This window comes from Somniosus microcephalus, chromosome 3 (genome assembly GCF_052327205.1).
Source record: "Somniosus microcephalus isolate GS21.2 chromosome 3, FLI_Smic_1.0, whole genome shotgun sequence".
Taxonomy (NCBI): Eukaryota; Metazoa; Chordata; class Chondrichthyes; order Squaliformes; family Somniosidae; genus Somniosus; species Somniosus microcephalus.
In genome coordinates, this window is record NC_140989.1 from 23,320,685 (window position 1) to 23,346,753 (window position 26,069).

Below are 26,069 nucleotides of genomic sequence, written 5' to 3' on the forward strand. Positions count from 1 at the left end.
CACTAGGAGTCATCAGGAAAGTCGAAGAGCCAACAGACTGGGTTAACTCCATGGTATGTGTAAAGAAAAAGAACAATGATCTAAGAATATGCATGGATCCAAAGGACTTAAATGCAAACATAAAACGTGAACACTACCAGATTCCCAAGCGAGAAGAAATCACCAGTGAAATGTCAGGTGCCAGATACTTTACAAAGCTCGATGCCTCACAAGGATTTTGGCAACTAAAACTGGATGAAGAGAGCACCAAATACTGTACCTTCAACACACCATTTGGCAGGTATTGTTTCCTCAGAATGCCTTTCGGGATAATATCTGCATCTGAAATCTTTCATAGAGCGATGGAACACATAATTGAAGGTCTGGAAGGAGTTCGGGTCTATGTTGATGACATCATCATCTGGGGCTCCACACTGAAAGAACACAATGAGAGACTGACTAACGTGCTACAGAGCATACGCCAGAATGGACTGAAGCTCAACAAAGCCAAGTGTCAGTTTGGCGTCCAGGAAGTCACTTTCCTAGGAGATAATCTATCTGGTAAAGGAATAGAGCCAGATATGGAAAAAGTAAACGCCATATTCAAAATGCCCCAACCCACTGACAAAAAAGGAGTGCTATGCATCATGGGGATGATAAACTTCATTGGAAAGTTCATTCCTAACTTGTCAGCCAAGACAGCCTGTCTGCGAGACCTGCTACATAAAACAAATGAGTTCGCATGGACAGAAAGACATGAACAAGATCAAATCAAATCAAATCAACTTTTATTGTCATTGTTAGTGCACAAGTGCAGTACAACGAAATGTAGGCTGGCGGCTCCCGAGAGTGTACATTTAGATTAAGACATTTAAACATTCAACATACATTTGGCTTGTAATACATTAACATAACATAACCATAATAAAGTGCATTGGCAGATGTGCAGGCTTTATAGTTTATTTGTGGAGTTCAGTAGGATGACAGCCCTGGGAAAGAAGCTGTTCCTAAATCTGGTCGTACGGGTGCGAATGCATCTGTAGCGTCTCCCAGATGGCAGGAGGGCGAACAGACTGTGGCTGGGGTGGGTAGGGTCTTTGATGATGGACCGTGGCCTCCGTAGACAGCGTTTCTGGTATATGTGCTCTATGGTCGGTAGCCGGGTGCCGGTAATGCGTTGGGCAGTTTTGACTACCCGCTGCAGGGCTTTCCGGTCATAGTAGCTACAGCTGCCATACCATACTGTGATACAGTTCGTCAGGATGCTCTCTATTGTGCAGCGGTAAAAGTTAGAGAGGATCAGGGGTGACAGGTTACATCCCTTCAGCCTCCTTAGGAAATATAGGCGCTGCTGGGCCTTCTTCACCAGAGAGGAGGTATTGAGGGACCAGGAGAGGTCTTCCGTGATGTGGACTCCGAGGAACTTAAAGCTGTCCACCCTTTCCACCACAGCCCCATTGATGTGGATGGGGGTGTGACTTCCGCCTTTAGACTTCCTGAAGTCCACAATGATTTCTTTGGTTTTCTTGATGTTAAGGGCCAGGTTGTTATCGGCGCACCACTTCACGAGATGCTGGACCTCCTCCCTGTAGGCTGACTCATCGTTGTTGGTGATCTGGCCTACTACCGTGGTATCATCCGCAAACTTGATGATGGTGTTGGAACCATGAACAGCCACACAGTGGATAAACCTCAAAACAGTACTGACAACCACACCTGTACTCACCTTCTTTGACCCAACAAAAAGAATCAAAGTGTCAACGGATGCATCAAAAGATGGCCTAGGTGCGATCTTGCTACAAGCAGAGGGTGAAGATTGGAAGCCTGTTGCCTATGCCTCCCGGTCTATGACTGATACTGAGTGTCGATACGCCCAGATTGAAAAGGAATGTCTAGGCTTGGTAGTTGGACTAGAAAAGTTTCATGGCTACATATATGGACTTCCCACCTTCACAGTTGAGACAGACCACAGCCCACTGGTCGCCATCATAAAAAAGAACCTGAATGAGATGTCTCCAAGGATTCAACGACTCATGATGAAGCTGCAAAGATATGACTTTGAACTGATCTACACACCAGGCAAATACATAGTGTTAGCAGATGCACTATCCCGAGCACCCACAATGAGTCATGTGAGCTCTACTGAAGAAGACGTGGATGTTCATGTGAGTATGGTCACTGCTGCGCTGCCCGTGTCAGACACAAAATCAAAGCAAATAGCAGAAGAAACAGTAAAAGATACAGTATTACAAACAGTAATAGAGAACATTCATCATGGTTGGCCAAAAGGTTCCTGTCCAAAATATTTTCACATAAGGTCAGAATTGAGTGTCGCAAGTGGACTATTACTAAAACAGAACAGAATAGTCATTCCACAGGCTCTACGTCAAGTCATGCTCAAAAGGATTCATGAGGGACACCTCGGAATTGAAAAATGCAAAAGGAGGGCAAGAGGCACTGTTTATTGGCCTGGCATAAATAAGGACATTGAGAACATAATAGGCAAATGTGAGACATGTCAGAAACACCAAAACAAACAAGCAAAGGAACCAATGATAGTAGCTGACATACCAACAGCAGCATGGCAAAAGGTTGGTATGGACCTTTTTCATTTAAATGGTAAAGACTATCTAATAGTGATTGACTACTATTCTAACTATCCTGAGATGGCGCTGCTCTCAAGCACCACAGCAAGCAGTGTCATAATGCATATGAAATCCATCTTCGCCAGACATGGAATTCCCAGGATTGCCGTTAGCGACAATGGTCCGTGCTTCAACTGTAAGGAGTGGCAACAGTTTGCAGCACATTATTTCAGCACATCACATCCAGTCCTTTGTATGCTCAGTCAAATGGTAAGGCAGAGAAAGGTGTTCAAGTTCTCAAGCAGCTACTGAAGAAAGCGACAGAAAGCAAGTCTGATCCTTATCTCGCCCTGCTGAGCTACCGAGCCTCACCTTTAGACTGTGGTTCTTCACCTGCTGAACTACTAATGGGTCGCAAGTTGCGCACCACGCTACCCTGCTGTGCAAAAGAACAGCAAAGTGAGGAACTGAGACAGAGACTTCAACTGTTAAAGCTGAAACAGAAATCATACTATGACAAGTCATCCAAAACTCTAAAACCATTGACAACGGATGATGTTGTCAGGATTGAGGATCCAGATGCATGGAACAGGAAAGCTACAGTTCTTGAGGAAGTAGGACCAAGGTCATACACTGTTAGAACTGAGGAAGGACAGATTCTCAGGAGGTACCGCCGTTCCCTCCTAAAAACACAAGAGACTATTCAAGAGCAGATTGATGACAATGCCGCAACTGCATCTTGTCATTCACCGCCAGAACAATCTCATGAAGACACATCAGACTTACCCGTGTTGAGAAGATCCACACGTGAAGTAAAAAAGCCTGATAGACTTAATCTTTGAGTACAATGTAAAGCTTTGAAAATGTGTTGACTGTTTTGAAAATGTTTATGTTTATAGAGCACTAACAAAAGTGTTACTGATATTATCTTTATTGTTTTCTTGAAAGCTGATATTGATTCTGTTAAACCTCAAAGAAAGGGGGATGTAATGATCAATAACATGTCATTCTATAGTGGACATTAGGTGGAGCCGTAGAGTTGTATATAGCTGTATGTATAAGACTACACTACTCAGCTGTAGGTATATTAAGACTACATTACCCATGAGGCACTAGGCTACCCACAAGGCAGCAGTCAAGATGGAAGCCTCTACAGATACAGTACCTAGTCCATATGTGCTCAATAAAGTAACTAGCAAAAGCTAGCTGTGTTCATAATAAGAATGTCTATTTATTAATGAACATAAGACCAGAGGGAAGATTAAACACTGGACACCAGAGGGAAGATTAAACACTGGACACCAGAGGGAAGATTAAACACTGGACACCAGAGCGAAGATAAAACACTGGACACCAGGAGCAGGATTTAATCACTGGACACCAGTGGAGGATTTAAACACTGGATATCCAGGGAAGATTAAATTACTAAAAGTTGAAGAAAAAATACAGATTGTCCGAGGGGGAAAACTTAGCATTAGACACCAGAGGAAGATTAAACACTGGGCACCCAGGATAAAATTAAACACTATTTAATACTACTTGGTAACATTGTAAATTCAGAGTGAGTGTGAAAGTAAAGCAGTATTCATCCTTTCATTTTAACATTTCTATTTTCCTCCTGGGGTCCATTTTCTTGTTGAAATACAGAATGGCAATGACATAATTGAAGGAAACAGCTCAGAATAGAGCCGTGAGACAGTACAGGGGGGAACAATAATGAAAATTGCAGAATTCAGGAATTTCCGTCCCAATGAAAGTTGAGGAAAATGAGGAGAGTTTGAATTTTGCCAGGTTATTATGGGGATTGGCAAGGCTGGTCCAGACATCTGCTGTGGTGAAGATTGAAATACCAGGGGGTACAAGTTCAAAATGAGGAGTTAAGAAGGGAAGTGAGGCAGGACTTGTATACACGGCGGGTAATAGAATTGGGGAATAGGTTCCAGGGGGGCCATTACAGTGGGCATTTTAAAAGGCTCAGTGGACAACCAATGGATTTCTGGAGTGAGAGTGGATTGAGGGCCATGGTGAGCAGCAGGTATGTGGGCTTCATCTATAGAAGAGGCATAGGCTCCTCAGGCCCACTGGCCCTGTTTCTGTTCCTAAAGATATTGATGTTATAATTTTCTGGGAGAATGGAATCACGTGTAAACTGTGTAAATAATGTCATCCTGTTGTTTAAATTATGTAATTCGATTGTACAAATGATGTCATTCTGTTGTGTAAATGATATCATTCGATTTTACAAATTATGTCATTTGATTGTGCAAATGATGTCATTCTGTTGTGTAAACGGTGTCATTCGATTGTACAAATGATGTCATTCTGTTGTGTAAATGATGTCATTTGATTGTACAAATGATGTCATTCTGTTGTGTAAATGATGTCATTTGATTGTACAAATGATGTCATTCTGTTGTGTAAATGATGTCATTCGATTGTACAAATGATGTCATTGGATTGTGTAAATGATACATTCTGTTGTGTGAATGAGGTGATTTCTATTGTGAAAATTATATGATTTCTATGACTGAATTTACGTCATTTCTGTTGTGAAAATGATGTGATTCTATCGTGTGTAAACCAAAAAGAAGATTTTCAAATTATTACTTTTAATAAAGCTTGCTCCCCTTTTAAAGTTGATGAATTTCCGGATTTTGAAGATTCCGGGTTTAAATTGGAAGGTTTACCTCTTGCTGACATTATCAGAAGGGGAAAGGGAACGGATTCAATGTGAGGTATTCCGAAGCACTGACAGGAGTATGCGGAAGAAGATCCATTGAATGGAAATATCGGCCAGAACCCTGTCCACCCATCGCTTCCCCACCAGCAGGTGTGCCCGCTCGTTTCTTTACCTCTTCTGAGTGTGGCCATTGGGTTTCTCGTCTGGCGGGAGCTCGATGATCAGCACGCAGGACTGAGCATGCTCAAAACCTTCCCGGTTGTTGGGGGTTTTGGGAGAGCACTGGGTGTCCAGCAGGAAAACCTGGAGAAGAGGATTAAAACCAGATTATTCCTTCTCAAGCAGCGTCTTGGAAACATTCTTCCGAAAACCGCGAGGAGAAATCCGTCGATTAAGAATATTTTCTTTCCTAAACAATACTGGGCTTGTATTCCCTGGAATATAGAAGGTTAAGGGTTGATTTGATTGAGGTTTTTAGGATATTGAAAGGAATTGACAGGGTTGATAGAGAGAAACTGTTTCCGCTGGTGGGGGAGCCAGGCCATTCAGGAGAGAAGTTATTTTATGTCTATGGTGGGCGCTATGTGCTTGGGATGTTGGCAAGGGATAGCCAAACGTAGCCAAATGTATACATAAAAATCCTTTACTCACCACACCAGCATGGCCCTGTTGGGCCGAATGGCCTGTTTCTGTGTTGTGAACACTATGTAATTCAGGACAATGTGACCCGTCCATCGGAGCTGATTGAGCGTGGTCAAAGCTTCGATGTTGGGGATGTTGGCCTGCGCAAGAACACTGACGTTGGTGCGCCTATCCTGCCAATGGAGACTCCCAAAACAAGCGCTCTACTCGGAGCTCCGGCATGGCAAGAGAGCCCCAGGTGGGCAGAGGAAATGCTTCAAGGACACCTTCAAAGCCTCCTTGAAAAAGTGTAACATCCCCACCGACACCTGGGAATCCCTGGCCCAAGACCGCACAAAGTGGAGGAGAAGCATCCGGGAAGGTGCCGAACACCTCGAGTCTCTTCGCCGGGAGCAAGCGGAAGCCAAGCGCAAGGAGCGCACGTCAACCCAAGCACCCCACCCACCCGCCCCTTCAACCACCGTCTGCTCCACCTGTGACAGAGACTGTAGGTCGCGCATTGGACTCATCAGTCACCTGAGAACTCATTTTTAATGTGGAAGCAAGTCATCCTCGGTTCCGAGGGACTGCCTAAGAAGAAGAAGAATTCAGGAGAGAAGTTAAGAAACACTTCTTCACGCAAAGGGTGGTAGAAGTGTGAACTATTGCCCCCAAAAAGCAGTCGATGCCAGCTCAATAATGTTAAATCTGAGATCGATAGATTTTTGCTAGCCAAGAAGATTAATGGATATGGAGTAAAGGTGGGTGGATGGAGTTAGGATACAGATTTGCCATGATCTCATTGAATGGTGGAACAGGCTTGAGGGGCTGAATGGCCTACCCCTATCTTCCAATAAGGTGGAATATTAATTCCTTGGCCCACACAGGGAATGTTTAGTGCCTTTAACCCCACCCCCACTGACATGAATCAGTCATTCATGAAAGAAAGACTTATGAAATAATACTGAGTGGCCTACGGGTGGCGCTGTCCAGGGAGAGTATAAATACTCGGGCACGGGCTCAGCTTGCGCAGGACATTCTTAACAGGAACTAGTGAAGGACACAACTAGACCTCCATGTTGTAAAACAGTTGATTAAAGCTTTGTTTAACGCTTAGACCAAGTGCCTAGTAGTTTTCTTATGTCACCCACCACCCCCTCCATGATGGGTTTGATTACAAAGGTTTGCGTTGAAGTGATACCTGCTGTGCCATGGCACGGATTCTCCAGTACTCTGCCTCCGCACTAGCGGAATGCGATGGGGCCGCCACCTTCACTTCACACGCATCTCCGCTGAAGCTGTCCGAGCCGCTCTGGAAACAGGCCAGCAAGTTCTGGAACGGCAAGAATAAACCAGGTCAAGCGTAAAATACAATCCGAAACACCAGCTCAGAGTGTTAAAGAGGGGGGACACTTGTGTTTACACGCCAACTTTACCACATCACCGAAACATCGCGAAGCCCTTCAAGTAATGGTTACCGTGGTTATGGAGGTAAACCTGGCAAGCACTCCGTATCAACAACAGACGGCAGTGAGATGAAAGATCAATTTGCTTCTGGTTGTGTTGTTTGAGGAAGGAATGGGTCCTATCGAAAACGTTATATCATTTTAAACACTTCTAAGACTCCCGCTGTTAACATTTTCTAAGTCTTTCTCTGTTAATTCAGTTTGACTGAGAGATAAGGTGGGTACGTGGGGTTCAGTCTGATGTCCTCTAGAGAGAGAAGACATTGAGAGATAGAAGATAGGAGCAGGAGTAGGCCATTCGGCCCCTCGAGCCTACTCCGCCATTCAATGAGATCATGGCTGATCATCCAGATTTAGTACCCTGTCCCTGCTTTCTCCCCATATCCCTTGATCCCCTTAGCCTTAAGAAATATATCTAACTCCTTCTTGAATATATTTAATGAATTGGCCTCAACTGTCTTCTGTGGTAGAGAATTCCACAGGTTCACCACTCTCTGGGTGAAGAAATTCCTCCTCATCTCAGTCCTAATTAGCTTACCCCTTATCGTTAGACTGTGACCCCTGGTTCTGGACTCCCCGGCCATCGGGAATAGCCTTCCTGCATCTAGTCTGTCTAGTCCTGTTAGAATTTTATAAGTTTCAATGAGATCCCCTCTCATTCTTCTAAACTCTAGCGAATATAAGCCTAATCGACCCAATCTCTCTTCATACGTCATTCCTGCCATCCCAGGTATCAGTCTGGTGAATCTTCGCTGCACTCTCTCCATGGCAAGAACATCCTTCCTCAGATAAGGCGTCCAAAACTGCACACAATACTCAAGGTGTGGTCTCACCAAGGCCCTGTACAACTGCAGCAAGACATCCTTGCTCCTGTACTCGAATTGTCTCGCTATGAAGGCCAGCATACCATTTGCCTTCTTAACCGCCTGCTGCACCTGCATGCTTACCTTCAGCGACATTGAGAGATAGGACGAAGAAGGTGGGGTTCAATGTTCTTTTAGCCCAAGAAATCATTTCAACTTCCTGTCAGGTACCTCCAATCTTAGACTTATTTATTTATTTATAATCTTCAGCAGAATTTAGTTCTGTTTAGTCTTGTTGCCCATTGACTATGATCCCTTAAATCCTCAATTTTAGTCATATTTTGCTTTAGTCTTGGAAAACCTAAGAGTTCAAAATGTGCCTTGCTTTCCATGTTTCTGACTTCATATACCCACCTCTGCCACATAGCCCTTAATAGCTTTGGTTGACAGAAATCTATCAATCTCAGATTTAAAATTAACAGTTGATCTAGCATCAATTGACATTTGCGGAAAAGTGTTCCAAACTTCTACCACCCTTTGTGTGTAGAAGTGTTTCCTAATTTCACTCCTGAAAGGTCTGGCTCTAATTTTTAGACTATGCCCCCCAAGTCCTGGAATCCCCAACCAGCGGAAATAGTTTCTCTTTATTAGTTCCTCTTAATATCTTGAAAACTTCGATCAGATTAACCCTTCACTTTCTAAATCCCAGGAAATACAGCCCTAGTTTGTGTAATACAGTTGTCGCTGACTGTATTGTGTTTCTTTAGCCACTTTATACCTAAAAGTGCAAACACAGCTAGAAGCACCGGCACTACCTTTACTGGTTCCAGGGTAACCATGAATGCATCTTGAAGGGCACAGCAGGCCAGTCTCCACATTTCATCGGTAAACACAGGTCCGGCTGTAACGAGGACGTACCTGAAACAGAAACGCCAGCAAAGATAGATGGCACAGCAGCAATGGTTCGAAGACAAGGCACCCTAAAACCTCACACAAAATCTAACACACAACCTGGATCCCACACGCTCAGCCATGGCAAAATAACAGATCGCTGATTAATCACACGGATCATACAAGATAAATATGGATGAGGATCATTCAGTCCAACCGTAACTCAACCATCTTGAAAATCCAGTTACCCCCACTGCCCCAGTCTTTAATTTGAATGGATTTTGAATAGAATCTAGGGTCCCGTACTTACATCTAAAATAAGCATGCAGGGTCACATACATAGAAGATAGGAGCAGGAGTAGGCCATTCGGCCCCTCGAGCCTGCTCCGCCATTCAATGCGATCATGGCTGATCATCCAAATTCAGTACCCTATCCCTGCTTTCTCCCCATACCCCTTGATCCCTTTAGCCTCAAGAAATATATTTAACTCCTTCTTGAATATATTTAATGAATTGGCCTCTACTGCCTTTTGTGGTAGAGAATTCCACAGGTTCACCACTCTCTGGGTGAAGAAATTCCTCCTCATCTCTGTCCTAAAAGGCTTACCCCTTTGTGGTAAACCACTGTTTGTATTCCACTGTGTACATGCCTGGACATGCCTCGGCTGACTCCTCCCACAAGTCCTAGTATAAAGGTGACTGCTCCCCAGCCCTTTGTATTTCTGGACCGGTCGACCACTCGAGGCAGACCTTCATTCTTTTGTTAATAAAAGCCTTTAGTTACTCTCTTAACTCTCAGTCTTTTGTGAGTAATTGATAGCGCATCACCCTTATCCTTAGACTGTGACCCCTGGTTCTGGACTCCCCCGCCATCAGGAACATCCTTCCTGCATCTAGTCTGTCTAGTCCTGTTAGAATTTTATAAGTTTCAATGAGATCCCCTCTCATTCTTCTAAACTCCAGCGAGTACAAGCTAAATATGGATGTGGATCATTCAGTCCAACCGTAACTCAACCATCTTGAAAATCCACAGTTACCCCCCTCCCCCAGTCTTTAATTTGAATGGTTTTTGAATAGAATCTAGGGTCCTGTACTTACATCTAAAATAAGCACGCAGGGTCACAATGAAGTACTGAAGCGCTAGCCTAGATTATGTGCTTAATATAAGAACATGAGACTTAGGAGCAGGAGTCGGCCATACGGCCCCTCGAGCCTGCTCCACCATTCAATAAGATCATGGCTGATCATCGACCTCATCTCCACTTTCCCACCCGATCTCCATATTCCTTGATTCCCCTGGAGTCCAAAAATCTATCGATCTCAGCCTTGAATATACTCAACGACTCAGCATCCACAGCCCTCTGGGGCAGAGAATTCCAAAGATTCACCACCCTCTGAGTGAAGAAATTCCTCCACATCTCAGTCTTAAATGGCCGACCCCTTATCCTGAGACTATGCCCCTTAGTTCTAGACTCTCCAGCCAGGGGGAAACAACCTCTCGGCATCTATCCTGTCAATCCCCCTCAGAATCTTACAATGTTTCAATGAGATCACCTCCCATTGTATCGGCCCAATCTTTTCAATCTCTCCTCATAGGACAACCCTCTCATCCCAGGAATCAATCTAGTGAACCTTCGTTGCAGTTGTTTTGGGAGTGGGGCTTGAACCCACAACCTCACGATAGAGAAGGAAGAATGCGACTAGCTGATCCAGACTGATACTTGTTATCGATCTCAGTACATCTTATTAAAGGTTGGGATGGAACTAGGAGATTTCATGACTGCTGGTGGCTAGGGAGAATTGGGGGAGGTCATGATGCACAGGTGCAACTTGACTCTGCGGGACAGGCTGGATGGACCCGATGGTCTTTGACGTAAGAAAATTACTAGGCACTTGGTCTAAGCGTTAAGCAAAGCTTTAATCAACTGTTTTACAACATGGAGGTCTAGTTGTGTCCTTCACTAGTTCCTGTTAAGAATGTCCTGCGCAAGCTGGGCCCGTGCCCAAGTATTTATACTCTCCCTGGACAGCGCCACCTGTAGGCCGCTCAGTATTATTTCATAAGTCTTTCTTTCATGAATGACTGATTCATGTCAGTCTTTTCCTGTCCATCATTTTCATACGTCCATATGTTTGTTAGTGCTCCTAAAGCCAATGGGCCTCTCAGCTTCCGTCTCGTGTTCTTCCAAAGCTCCAGGAAAACCACCTTGCCTGCTCTCCCTCCTCATGGCGTTGCATAAAGGGTTTAAATAGAATGAGTGAGGAGAAAGGGGCAATTTAAACCTAACCCGTCATCGAGAAACTGACGGGATCGAGCGCAATGCTGGATTTATACCTGCCAATGTTTCCTCTAAGCTGCACGCGTGTCTTGAAGGTATCGCGCAGGCCGCTCACAAGCTCTCAAATACCGTGCATGCATGCGGCCGCGCAAGAGATTTAAAGGTACCCGCACACTGAAAAAACTGGCCGCGCACAACGACGAGATTTTGGAGGGGACATTGTACTCCGTCCGACTTTACTCTCCACTGAAGCCAACATCGGGCAGGGTGTAAAACCGCCGTTCTACCCGATCTCCTGGCTTTCCCGCCCTGGAGCTAGGGAAGAACGAGAGGGGAAAGAATGGTACCTTCAGTATCAATATCACAGAAATGGGACGAAGAGACAGAGGCTGGCGCTGTCGACTGCAAAGAAACTTTCATCTCGCCTCAATTGTGGGGCTGAGCTGTGGGAAGCCTCTCGCACACCTACCTGATACAGGAGCAGCCGACTCGGGAGATGGTTTCTGTGGGTTCTGCGACACAGGACACGAGGAGCTTCAGGAGGTCTTTTAACATGATGTTGATGCTGTTCTCGTAGCCAATATCTGCACAAGGGAAAAAAGGAAAAGGAATTCTGGAATGACAGTGAAACATGACACTTTCACCTTGGTCTGTGCCAGCATTAGCCAAGGTGAGGTGCTGGAGAGCAGGTTAGGGGGGCTGACGGTTGATAGCTGGGAAATTACTGAGTGGAGGCCCCAGGGACCAATCCTTCTCATTTAAAGAACTTGCGTTTATATGTTAACCTCAGGACGGCCCAAAGCTCTTTGCAGCCAATGAGGTACTTTTGAAGTGTAATCACCGTTGTAATGTAAGACAAGCGGCAGCCAATTTGTGCACAGCAAGCTCCCACAAAGAGCAATGAGATGATGACCAGATCATCTGTTTTTTAGTAAGGTTGGTTGAGGGATAAATATTCCCATGGATTGGAGGATAGCTAATGTAACCCCACGATTTAAAAAGGGTGGTAGAGAGAAAACGGGGAATTATAGACCGGTAAGCCTGACATCGGTAGTGGGGAAAATGCTAGAGTCCATCATAAAAGATATAATAGCAGAGCACTTGGAAAACAGTGACAGGATCGGACAAAGTCAACATGGATTTACAAAAGGGAAATCATGCTTGACTAATCTATAGAATTTTTTGAGGATGTAACTGGTAGAATAGATAAGGGAGAACCAGTGGATGTGGTGTATTTGGACTTTCAGAAGGCTTTCAATAAGGTCCTGCATATGAGATTAGCGTGTAAAGTTAAAGCACATGGGATTGGGGGTAAGGTACTGACTTGGATAGAGAACTGGTTGGCAGACAGGAAGCAAAGAGTTGGAATAAATGGGTCTTTTTCCGAGTGGCAGGCAGTGACTAGTGGGGTACCGCAGGGATCGGTGCTAGGACCCCAGCTATTCACAATATATATAAATGATCTAGACGAGGGAACTAGATGTAATATCTCCAATTTTGCAGACGACACAAAGCTGGGTGGGCGTGTGTGCTGTGAGGAGGATGCCGAGAAACTCTAGTATGATTTGGACAGGTTGGGTGATTGGGCAGATGTATGGCAAATGCAGTATAATGTAGATAAATGCGAGGTTATCCACTTTGGTGGCAATAGTAGGAAGACAGATTATTATCTGAACGGCAATAGATTGGGAAAAGGGGAAGTGCAACGAGACCTGGGTGTCCTTGTGCACCAGTCGCTGAAGGTAAGCATGCAGGTGCAGCAGGCGGTTAAGAAGGCAAATGGTATGTTGGCCTTCATAGCGAGAGGGTTTGAGTACAGGAACAAGGATGTCTTGCTGCAGTTGTACAGGGCCTTGGTGAGACTACACCTTGAGTATTGTGTGCAGTTTTGGTCACCTTATCTGAGGAAGGATGTTCTTGCCATGGAGAGAGTGCAGCGAAGATTCACCAGACTGATACCTGGGATGGCAGGAATGACGTATGAGGAGAGATTGGGTCGATTAGACTTATATTCACTAGAGTTTAGAAGAATGAGAGGGGATCTCATTGAAACTTATAAAATTCTAACAGGACTAGACAGACTAGATGCAGGAAGGATGTTCCCAATGGCGGGGGAGTCCAGAACCAGGGGTCACAGTCTAAGGATAAGGTGTAAGCCATTTAAGGACTAAGATGAGGAGGAATTTCTTCACCCAGAGAGTGGTGAACCTGTGGAATTCTCTGCCACACAGGGCAGTTAAGGCCAATTCATTAAATATATTCAAGAAGGAGTTAGATATATTTCTTGAGGCTAAAGGGATCAAGGGATATGGGGAGAAAGCAGGGACAGGGTACTGAATTTGGATGATCAGCCATGATCTCATTAAATGGCGGAGCAGGCTCGAGGGGCCGAATGGCCTACTCCTGCTCCTATCTTCTATGACCGGGAACTCAGGGGGAACTCCACTGCTCTTCTTTGAAATAGTGCCTCGGGAACTTTTACGTCCACCTGAGAGGGCAGACGTCTCATTCAAAAGACGGCACCTCCGACCGTGCAGCGCTCACTCAGCACTGCACTGGGAGTGTCAGCCTAGGTTTTTTGTGCTCAAGTCTCAGGAGTGGGACTGTGAACCCACGCCCTTCTGACCCAGAGACCAGAGTGCTGCCCACTGAGCCACGGCTGGCAAGGAGGCATCACAGCTGAGTCCAATCCTGTCCGCAGCCAATGCCCGCACACGTGGGGGGAGGCCATTTGATAGTGATCTGGCACGGGGACATGGAGTCCCTTTCCCCCTCTCAATCCAGGAGTGCTGAAACCAGTTGTAGCACCAGTGCTCTGAGGTCAGCTCAGGGAGTTGAATCTGCAACATTCCACAATAAGCAGTGACTGTACCCACAGGACCATTGGGGAAGCTCATTACTGTGAACATTAATGGCAGGATAACCATGACAATTTGCAAGCATTTTTGGATGGCCGGTATCTATTTTCTAACTTATCTTCTGGAAGAAGGCCTTTTCCATGTGTAAAGCAGCTCCTACCTGATTGGATGAAGCAGTGAATATGCTCCATCACCAGCTCCGAGGACAGGCCAATAGCATGCTTGAAATTGGCAGCAGCCATCTCCCAGTAGGACTGGTCTCCATGGTTACGCTGAAGCCACAGGGACATCACTGGAAGAAGGAGATGTGTAACGGCAAAAATCCCAAATCCAGGTCCTACAAAAGGTAAAGAAAGATCTTTTATTTTTTCCAATTTGATTTAAAATTAGGGCAAGATTAGTAAATATTCGTATGACACATCTAGGCCCAAAGCCTGAGTAAATTTGACTCATGCCACAAAAAGCAGAGTTCAGCAGTTGCCAAGGTCATGAATGAGCGCATCCCATATTAAGCGCGTTCAGGCATTAGGGGCAGGATTTTCATTGGGCCGTGGAGGTGGGATTGGAGGCATGGGGGCGTTAAAATCCCGAAATCGGGGGTCCCGACACCATCCCGTCCCCAACCCGCCTCCATGCCAGTTTCAAAGGAGGCGGGTACCCGCCCCGCACTGGGACCCGCCTCCCCGAGGCGGGAAGGGGATTAGTGCCAGTTAACTGCCTGTTAACAGGTAGTTAACAGGCAGTTTTTAGCCTAATCCCTATTTTTAATGCTGAAGTGTGGGATTCCCGGCGGCTCCAAACCATGCCATGTTTGCGAGGTGGGCCGTCGGGTTGAAGGACTTGTACGGGTCGAGATGTCGGTGTTCAGGTGAGTGATGTTTGCATGAGTGCAAAGGTAAGTGTGTTTGGTGTGTCTAAAGTGTTTAAAGAAGTTTAAATTACCTTTTCTTACCTTTACAGCCTTCCTTCCTTTAGGTCTCGGGAGTCCCTCATCTCACTGGCACAGAAAGCAGAATGGCTGCGAACTGTCAAAAGTGACAGCCTTCAGCTTTCTGTGCAGGAGATTTCTAACTGAGTCTGTGGAGAAGGACTCAGGTTAGAAGTAAGACTGTCAGTGTTCGACAGCTTCAAAGAGCTTTCAAACACTGATATTTCATCTGTCAAAACCTCTTGACAGATGAAATTTCAGTCTGTGACGTCACCTGTTGCCGGGTGGCCCTTAATTGGCCTGCTGAGCCTGCTGGGTGGGCTCAACAAGGTCAATCAAGGGAAAATTGATTGTGGATTGGCCACATCGCGATGGAGGCGGGACTACAACCCCAAAAGTTGTAGTCCCGCCTCCATCACGTCCCCTGAATGAAAATCCAGCCCTAGGTTTGAAATCTGCTTCCATGTTTCACTTGGTTATTTCTGCAGTGAATCTGCTGAATTGAATAAACCATTTGCACAATATTAAATTGTAGCATCAAAAATGCAGAGTTATAAAATGGGGCTGCACATTCAAGAAGAAGAAGGAGCAGATTTAGGGATTGGTGACGATGGAAAATGTGATTTTGGTGATTTTCCGTGAGATTATCTAAAGGGCCCAACACAGCAAGACCCCACCCAACGACAGAGACTGACCGCCTCTGAGTCACCACTTTGTTTCAAGAATATATTTGTTCTGGAATCGGCTTTCAACCATCCAATGAACTGTAATTTCAGCATCGTTGGAACTGCCGATCACTCTGGATTCATCTGCAGTGCTGTACCCCACCTGACTACATTTAACTGGAGTTCACTGAAGCATGTGCTCAATACCGTCCCTCAGGGTCCAGGAAAAACAAGCATTAAAGAACGCACATGGGGGCTTGAGAGAGAGAGACAGAGTAAGTGGCATATTATGCGACTGTAACCTTGAGTGCAGCTTGGGCACTGTGCAGTTAGCAAACAATTTATTTCAAAATTTGTTTGTGGTATGGTGCTGCACTTCTGCAGTTGAGTTCAGATAAGATTCATATAACATATAAGATTTTGAGGGGGATTGGCAGGGTAGATGCTGAGAGGCTGTTTCCCCTGGCTGGAGAGTCTAGAATTAGAGGCCACAGTCTCAGGATAAGGGGTCGGCCATTTAGGACTGAGATGAGGAGGAATTTCTTCACTCAGAGGGTTGTGAATCTTTGGAATTCTCTGCCCCAGAGGGCTGTGAATGCTCAGTTGTTGAGTATATTCAAGGCTGAGATAGACTTTTGGAATCAAGGGATATGGGGATCGGGCGGGAAAGTGGAGTTGAGGTCGAAGATCAGCCATGATCTTATTGAATGGTGGAGCAGGCTCGAGGGGCCGTATGGCCGACTCCTGCTCTTATTTCTTAAGTTCTTAAGTTAAGACAGGGACAGATGGAAAGAGCCAGGTGCAGGAGGAAGAGAGAGAGACAAGTGAAGGTGAAAGGGGTGATGGTGCAGGGAGGAAGCTGGCAGGTGGAAGGAACGAGGGACAGGTGAAGGGTGACACAGCAGCAGGTGCAGAGGAGAGGGACAGGTGAAGGCGGAAGAAAGGGTAGATCTTATTGAAACATATAAGATACTGAGCGGGCTCGACAAGGTAGCTGCAGAGAGGATGTTTCCCCTCGTGGGGAAATCTAGAACGCGGGGGCACAGTTTTAGAATAAAGGGTCGCCCTTTTAGAATTGAGATGAGGAGGAATTTCTTCTCTCAGAGGGTCGTAAATGTTAAATCCGTGAATCTTAAGGTATGGTGTTCTTCAATAAATAGACAGAGACTGCAGATCAACAATCAAGAGGTGTTTACTGGATGAGGGTAGTCTAAAAAACTAACAGTACAGATGCCTGCTCAGGGCTTATATACAGGTGTGGTCACTGCCGGTACTACAGTATACAGGAGCTGTAAAAGTAGTTCTCTCTTAAAGGTACATACACTACAATTCCTCCCCTTTTAGATTAACAGTACCATAACATTCAAATAACAGTTAACACTTTTAACATGCACATTAACTGAAATAGTCCATTTATAGATTCAGTCTTTGGGGCGGCTTCCTGATCCTTTCTGGATAGCGCCTTTCCTGAGTGTCTTGTTCTTGGTGCGGAGGCGATTCTGGCCCCCTGTCGTCGGTTAGTTCATCAGTTTCCGATGCTACTGTTTCTGGGGTAGATGCTACCGGTATGTCGGGTTCATCACCAGGTACGCTAGACATGGGGTTGACTCGTTCCTGTGACGCTAGGATCTGGTCGACATGGCATCTCACAATGTTCTCCCCGACATCCACTGTGTACATTAGTGGCCCCTGCCGCGTGCATATCGTTCCGGGTTGCCATTTCTCTGTTCAGTAGTCGCGGGCCAAGACAGGTTGTCCTACATTGAAGCTCCTTGTCGGCTTCTCATTGATGTGCTGGAATTGCTTATTCTCAACATTTCTTCGCACATTTGGTCTGAGCAAATCCAGACGAGATCTCAACCTTCGGTTAAAGAACATCATGGCCGGGGTCTGGTTGGTAACTGCATGTGTCGCATTTCTGTAGGCTAACAGGAAATTGTACACCTTATGCTGCAGTGGAATGTCGTCATCACACATGGCCCTTACTGCCTTTTTAAAGGTTTGTACGAACCTCTCAGCCAATCCATTTGTGGCTGGATGATACGGGGCGGATGTGTAATGCCTTACCCCATTCCTTCTCATAAATTTCTGAAACTCTTCGGACACAAACTGTGGTCCGTTATCAGAGCAAATCTGCTCTGGCAAGCCGTTCCTGGCAAACATGGTCCGTAGGACTGCAATCGTTTTCTCCGTAGTGGTGGAGGACATTTTGATCACCTCAGGCCATTTCGAGTGCGCATCCACTGCTATTAAGAACATTGAGTCCATGAATGGACCAGCAAAATCAATATGCACCCGTTGCCATGGAGAGGAGGGCCACTCCCATGGGTGTAGAGGGGCATGTGGTGGTGCATTTTGGACTTTCTGGCATCCTGAGCAGCTCTTTGTTAGGTCCTCGATTTGTTGATCGATTCCCGGCCACCACACATAAGCCCTAGCAAGGCTTTTCATTTTCACCCCTCCCAGATGGCCTTCGTGAAGCTCATTGAGCACTCACTCCCTTAACTTGGGTGGAATTACCACTCAGGATCCACACATCACTGTCCCCTAGCATACTGACAGCTGTTCTCTTCTGGATGAAAATGCTGGCAACAGTGAGTCGCCATGTGTTGGCCATCCCTTCACCGTCAATTCATATACCCGTGACAGCGTCGGATCATTGCGGGTCTCCTTCTCTATATCCGCGTTTGTTACTGGCAAGCGTTCAATTATCGACGAATAAAATATCTCGACAGGGTCCACTGCTGGTGCTTCCTCCGCAGTGGGCAGTGGCAGGCGTGATAGCCCATCAGCGTTTCCATGCTGTTTCGTGCCCTTATACTCTATTTCATATTGGTTTGCCCCTAGAAAAAGGGACCATCTTTGTAGCCGTTGCGCAGTCATCACCGGAATGCCCTTCTTTGGATTAAAGATGGAGACAAGTGGTTGGTGGTCAGTCAGCAAGGTGAACTTCTGCCCGTGCAGATAGTGGTTGAACTTTTTTACTCCCCATACTAGGCTGAGGGCCTCCCTGTCAATCTGGGCGTAGTTGCGCTCGGCTGAGGTTAGTGACCGAGACGCAAAGGCTGCTGGCCTCTCCAACCCGTCTGGGAATTTGTGCGACAGCACCACTCCAATACCATAGGGTGATGCATCACACGCCAACCGAATTGGTAGTGCTGGGTTGAAATGGGCCAACACCTCTTTTGATGTGATCAATTCTTTGCACTTCTGGAAAGCTCGTTTACATTCGTCATTCCACTTCCATGGTACCCCCGTCTGCAGTAGGGTGTTCAGTGGGTGTAATACTGTAGACAAATTTGGTAAGAACTTATGGTAGTAGTTCACCAGCCCGAGGAACGACCTCAGTTGTGACACATTTTCCGGTGCTGGAGCCTTGACTACTGCCTCAATCTTTTCAGGGGACTTATGTAACCCCTCTTCATCAATAACGTGGCCACAATACGAGATCTGCTTCTGGAAAAACTCGCATTTGTGGCGATTAGCTCGTAGCCCATATCCCTTCAATCTAGTGAGCACCTGCTCCAGGTTGGCGAGGTGATCACTGTTGTTTTCGCCCGTGACCAGGATGTCGTCCAAATAACACTGGGTCCCTGGAATCCCTTGCAGGACTTGATCCATTGCCCTTTGCCAAATAGCTGGAGCCGATGCTACCCCGAACACCAGCCGGTTGTATTGGTAGAGACCTTTGTGAGTGTTGATCGTGAGGTATTGTTTCGAGGCTTCTTCTACCTCCATTTGCAGGTACGCCTGGGCCAGATCAATCTTAGTGAAGCGTTTTCCTCCAGATAGCGAGGTGAAAATATCTTCAATCCGCGGAAGCGGATATTGTACTGTGTGAAGGACTGGGTTCACTGTCACCTTAAAGTCCCCACAGATGCGAACCTTCTTTGGTTCCCCAGGCGTATTACTCAACGACGTCTTCATTACAGGAACGATGGGTGTAGCCCACTCGCTCCAGTCCACTTTGGACAGTACTCCTGAACGTTCCAAACCTTCCAGCTCTGCTTCGATGGCTGGGTGGATCGCACAAGGCACCGGTCTGGCCTTAAAAAACTTTGGGCTTGCATTTTCCTCTATTTTAATCATCGCTGTTATGCCTTTTAGCGTTCCGAGTCCCTCCTGGAACACTTTTTGCGCGTCAGTTAGCATTTTTGACAGTCGTCCAGGTGTGACGTCGTCATCCTTTTTGGCCTCTACCGTCAGTGCCTGTATGGAATGCCAATCTAATTGTATCTTCCGGATCCATTCACGTCCTAGTAGTGGTGGTCCTCCATCTGGCAATACATATAGGTCCATTTTTGGTATTTCCTGGCCGTTGTATATCATGTTCACCCTTATTTTTCCTTTGGGGTAGACTTTTTGCCCCGTGTACGTCTTCAAGACAATCTCTGTAGCTCTCAAGGGTATATGTGAGAATAGCCGCTTGTAGTCCCTTCGGTTTATGATTGTTAGGGCTGATCCTGTGTCCAATTCCATTTTCACTTGGACTCCGTCTATCTTGAGCGTGACCCAGATAGTCTGGTGATCCTCCATTTTGATTACATTATGTAGTTTCAGACAACCCAGCTCCTTGCTTCCGGAGTCTGTATCACTTTTCTGTTCTTCTGAACTACTCTCCGTCACCTTATGTACCTTTTTGTACTTCTCCTGTGGAGATTTCTTGCTGCTGGTTTTCTTCCCCGACCTGCAGACTCTTGCTATGTGTCCTGCTTTTCCGCACTGTCAGCACACTTGGTCCTTGAACCAACAATCCTTCTGGTCGTGTGTTGTTCTGCCGCAGCGATAACACTTCCCTGCTCCATATGACATTTCATTGGTGCCATATTCTTGCGGTCTCCGATGTATCTCTGCAGCGCCCCGTGCGGCTGCTTCGTGTGATACTGCCATGCTGAAAACCTTGTCCAGTGTAAGATCCTTTTCTGATAGAAGCCGTTTCTGGGTTCCTTCACTTTGAAGCCCACACACAATCTTGTCCCTTAACGTATCTGCTAGTCCCATTCCAAACTGGCAGTGTTTCGATAGCTTGCGCAGTTCCGTTAAATACTCAGCATTACTTTTGTCTTTATGCTGGTTCCTTTTGTGAAACTTAAATCTTTCTGCTATCAGCAGCGGTGTGGGGTTTAAGTGGTCCTGTAGGATTTCCACTATGCTTTCGAAATCCTTATCCACTGGCTTCTCTGGGGTTATTAGGTTTCGCAGTAAGCCATACGTTTTTGCACCCATGGAATTCAACAAAACCAGTGCTTTCCTGGCATCTGGCACTTCATTCGCCTTGCAGTACACCTCAATGCGTTCCACATATGTCGCCCAATCTTCGACTTCATTGTCGAAAGCTGTGACACTGCCACTCTTCGGCATCCCTGGGTGTGGTTAGACTGGCTAAAATGGCGTCTCCCGCGCTCTCCCTTCTTCTCCGCTGGCTCAAAATGGCGTCTCTCGCGCTTCCCTTTCTTCCCGCGCTCGCCTTTCTTCGCCGCTGCGGCTTCAAAAATGGCGTCTCCCGCGCTCTCCCTTCTTCTCCGCGGCTCAAATGGCGTCTCCCGCGCTTCCTTTCTTCCCCCGCGGATGCTGCTCAGCCCTTGAGCTCTGGCTGCGCTCTGCGCGTTCTCCTGTGCGCCTCTCTCATTGCCGCCGCTCGGTCCTGAACCCCGGCTGTGCTTTACCCTCTCTCTCTTTTTGTTTTCCGTCAACGCCGCTCGGTCTTCAACCCCTGGCTGCGCCCTGTGCGCTTTACCCTCTCTCTTACCCCGTCAACGCTGCTCGGCCTTTTCTGTGCCGTCGGTCGGCTCCAGCCGCCGCTGTCCGGGAAGGGTCTGCGCTGTACCTGTTGCCAGCCTGTTGCTGGATCGTCGTGGCTGGAGAACCAAGCCCAGCTCTCAACAGCCTCCCCTGCGATGCTCACTCTCTGCCGGATGATTGGGCGGTTGCTCGTGGTCGACGCCCGTGCTTCTGGCCTCGACTTTCTTCCACTGTCCTCCAGGAGCGAATCCTTGGGAGGAAATGCAGAGTTGCAGGTAGGTTCGAATCGACCTCGTCGCCACTGTTAAATCCGTGAATCTTAAGGTATGGTGTTCTTCAATAAATAGACGGAGACTGCAGATCAACAATCAAGAGGTGTTTACTGGATGAGGGTAGTCTAAAAAACTAACAGTACAGATGCCTGCTCAGGGCTTATATACAGGTGTGGTCACTGCCGGTACTACAGTATACAGGAGCTGTAAAAGTAGTTCTCTCTTAAAGGTACATACACTACAGTAAATCTGTGGAATTCTCTGCCCCAGAGAGCCGTGGAGGCTGGGTCATTAAATACATTTAAGGTGGAGATAGACAGATTTTTCCAAGATAAGGGAGTGAAGGGTTATGGGGAGTGGGCTGGGAAGTGGATTTGAGTCCAAGATCAGCCATGATCTTATTGAATGGCGGAGCAGGCTCGAGGGGCCAAGTGGCCTATTCCTGCTCCTATTTCTTATGTTCTTATGTATCCGGGGGAGAGACGGTTAGATGAAGGGAGAGAGAGCAGGTAAAGGAAGAGAGGCGTAGGTGAAAGGAAAGAGTCATGGGTGAAGGTAAGAGAGGGCAGGTGGAGACAGGAGGGGCAAATGAAGAGAGAAAGGGGCAGGTGAAGGGAGCGGGTATAGGTAGTGGGGAAGTAGGTGCAGGGGAGAGAGGCAGGTAAAGGTGGAAGAAAGGTTTAGGGGAGAGACAGGCTGGTGAAGCAAGAGAGGCCGAAGTGAAGGCAAAAGTGAGGTGCAGCTGGAGAGGGGGAGGGGCAGGCAGTGGGAGAGAGGGGCAGGTGGAGGGAGAGAGGGGCAGGTGGAGGGAGAGAGGGGCAGGTGGAGGGAGAGAGGGGCAGGTGGAGGGAGAGAGGGGCAGGTGGAGGGAGAGAGGGGCAGGTGGAGGGAGAGAGGGGCAGGTGGAGGGAGAGAGGGAGAGCAGATGGAGGGAGAGAGGGGCAGGTGGAGGGAGAGAGGGGCAGGTGGAGGGAGAGAGGGGCAGGTGGAGGGAGAGAGGGAGAGCAGATGGAGGGAGAGAGGGGCAGGTGGAGGGAGAGAGGGGCAGGTGGAGGGAGAGAGGGAGAGCAGATGGAGGAAGGGAGGGGCAGGTGGAGGGAGGGGCAGGTGGAGGGAGGGGCAGGTGGAGGGAGGGAAGGTGTGTCGGTGGAGGGAGGGAAGGTGGAGGGAGGGGCAGGTGGAGGGAGGGGCAGGTGGAGGGAGGGGCAGGTGGAGGGAGCGGGAAGGTGTGTCGGTGGAGGGAGGGGCAGGTGGAGGGAGGGGCAGGTGGAGGGAGGGGCAGGTGGAGGGAGCGGGAAGGTGTGTTGGTGGAGGGAGGGGCAGGTGGAGGGAGGGGCAGGTGGAGGGAGGGGCAGGTGGATGGCGCGAGAAGGTGTGTCGGTAGACTGTGCCCAGCTCACCCTTATTACCTGGTACTTTAGTGACTTCTCGCAGCAGCTCGAACAAGAGCTCCAGTGTGGGGGGCTGGTGCTGACGTGGACAGTTGGAGATGGCCGTTGTGAGCTGCTCCAACAGCAGTATCCAGACTTGAATCAATCCTGCAAGAGAACCAACACCAGTTAATTCCTTTGGGAGGAGGCACCTCACACCGTTCAATCCACAGATCTCAGGAAACTTTGTAACACTGAAAATTGGAAAGCCTTTCAATCACTTTAGCTTTTGAATTGCTTGTTTTTGTTGACCATTTGTTGTCCAAATGATTAGCACTCTAAAAATGTTACATCATTCTACCATCTTGCCACGTTACACAATAGAACCAGACATCGCGCAATTGCTGGGGTCGATTCTGACTGCCTTCGCCTGGCGTTAATGTGGTGATAACGCCCTCAAAAGGAAGCGTGAAATAGTGCTTTACACGGGTGAATAAAAAGACTTACATTTCTATAGCGCCTTTCACAACCGCCAGACATCCCACAGCCAATGAAGTACTTTTTGAAGTGTTGTAATGTAGGAAATGCAGCAGCCAATTTGCGCACAGCAAGCTCCCACAAATTGCGATGTGATAATGACCAGATAATCTGTTTTTAATGATGTTGGTTGAGGGATAAACATTGACCAGGACACCGGGGAGAACTCCCCTGCTTATGTAGAGGCGACATGAGGAGAAATATTTTTATACAGCGAGTTGTTGTGATCTGGAATGCGCTGCCTGAAAGGGCAGTGGAAGCAGATTCAATAGTAACTTTCAAAATGGAATTGGATCAATACTTCACAGAATCACAGAATCACAGAAACCCCACAGTGCAGATAGAGGCCATTTCGGCCCATCGAGCCTGCACCGACACCCGATCCCCGTAACCCCTACACCAACACATATCCCACCCTATCCCCGTAACCCCACGTATTTAATCCCCCTAACACTAGGGGTCAATTTATCATAGCCAATCAACCTAACCCGCACATCTTTGGACTGGACATACTTGAACAGGATAAATGTGCAGGGCTCTGGGGAAAGAGCAGTGGGGGAGTGGGACTAATTGGAGAGCTGTACCAAAGAGTCGGCACAGGCACGATGGGCCGAATGGCCTCTTTCTGTGCTGTTTGATTCTATGGTCCAGGACAGAATGTAGCAGCTTCCTGGAAGTAACGCGTTAAGGTGTACAACGCATCTTTATTTAACTATAAGCCGACGCAATTTAAAAAAGAAAGTCAAGCGTTCTGTTCACCTGTGTCGTCGTCGAACTCGTTCAGGACAGACTCGATGCCGTCCTCGCTGCTCATCGACCTCTCCGGGCCTCGGAACGGCAAGCTGGCGAGCTGGGCCCCGTGGAAAAGTGGTTTCGAAGGCATCTTGTAGATTTTGGCAAGTAACTAACCAAGGTAAACAAACGCACCAATGACCAAAAAACGGACAGTTAGGGAATTGTCACAGACAAAGAGGTCCAGCTAAAGAACAGCCGGCACCAGGGGCAGTCTCCTCACCCAAAGGGTGGCGGAGATCTGGAACTCTCCCTCCCACAAACAATCTGTTGAGGCTGGGGGTCAATTGTAAAGTTTCAAAGCTTGAGATTGGTAGATTTTTGTTGGGTAAGGGTATTTAGGGATATGGAACCAAGGCGGGTAAATTACCTACATTACAACGGTGACCACACCTCAAAAGTACTTCATTGGCTGTAAAGCACTTTGGGACGTCTTGAGGTCGTGAAAGGGGCAATATAAATGCAAGTCGTTTCTTAAATGGCGTTGAGGTGCAGATCAGCCATGATCTAATTTAAATGGCGGAACAAGCTCGACGGGCTGAATGGCCTCCTTCTGTTCCTATGTTCCTATTACCAACACCACACTGCTTTTGGTTCCTTCTCTTGAGTTCGAGTGGGCATAGAGTGAGAGGCGGAGCGGGTAGTAGTCATTGAGTTAGATTGGGCACAGAGTGATGGGCAGAGCGGGTAGTAGTCATTAAGTTAGATTGGGCACAGAGTGAGAGGTGGAGTGGGTAGTAGTCATTGAGTTAGATTGGGCACAGAGTGAGAGGTGGAGCAGGTAGTAGTCATTGAGTTAGAGTGGGCACAGAGTGATAGGTGGAGCGGGTAGTAGTCATTGAGTTAGATTGGGCACAGAGTGAGAGGTGGAGCAGGTAGTAGTCATTGAGTTAGATTGGGCACAGAGTGATGGGCAGAGCGGGTAGTAGTCATTAAGTTAGATTGGGCACAGAGTGAGAGGTGGAGTGGGTAGTAGTCATTGAGTTAGATTGGGCACAGAGTGAGAGGTGGAGCAGGTAGTAGTCATTGAGTTAGAGTGGGCACAGAGTGATAGGTGGAGCGGGTAGTAGTCATTGAGTTAGATTGGGCACAGAGTGAGAGGTGGAGCAGGTAGTAGTCATTGAGTTAGAGTGGGCACAGAGTGATGGGCAGAGCGGGTAGTAGTCATTAAGTTAGATTGGGCACAGAGTGAGAGGTGGAGTGGGTAGTAGTCATTGAGTTAGATTGGGCACAGAGTGAGAGGTGGAGCAGGTAGTAGTCATTGAGTTAGAGTGGGCACAGAGTGAGAGGCGGAGCGGGTAGTAGTCATTGAGTTAGATTGGGCACAGAGTGATGGGCAGAGCGGGTAGTAGTCATTGAGTTAGATTGGGCACAGAGTGAGAGGTGGAGCAGGTAGTAGTCATTGAGTTAGAGTGGGCACAGAGTGATAGGTGGAGCGGGTAGTAGTCATTGAGTTAGATTGGGCACAGAGTGAGAGGCGGAGCGGGTAGTAGTCATTGAGTTAGAGTGGGCACAGAGTGAGAGGTGGAGCGGGTAGTAGTCATTGAGTTAGATTGGGCACAGAGTGAGAGGCGGAGCGGGTAGTAGTCATTGAGTTAGAG

General features: G+C 47.3%; 1 protein-coding gene across 1 annotated transcript in view; it reads right to left on the reverse strand.

The window, feature by feature from the left end:
* Positions 1-26,069, reverse strand: part of arfgef3 (ARFGEF family member 3) — a 179,041-nt gene that overhangs the window by 15,580 nt on the left and 137,392 nt on the right. Inside the window, exons 26-32 of the mRNA XM_085979326.1 lie at positions 24,436-24,580; positions 23,179-23,307; positions 14,323-14,499; positions 11,774-11,888; positions 8,950-9,052; positions 7,067-7,198; positions 5,417-5,547 (exon numbers count right to left, since the gene is read on the reverse strand). Coding sequence (XP_085835452.1) covers positions 5,417-5,547; positions 7,067-7,198; positions 8,950-9,052; positions 11,774-11,888; positions 14,323-14,499; positions 23,179-23,307; positions 24,436-24,580 — 932 coding nt within the window. The remainder of the gene's footprint in view (positions 1-5,416; positions 5,548-7,066; positions 7,199-8,949; positions 9,053-11,773; positions 11,889-14,322; positions 14,500-23,178; positions 23,308-24,435; positions 24,581-26,069) is intronic.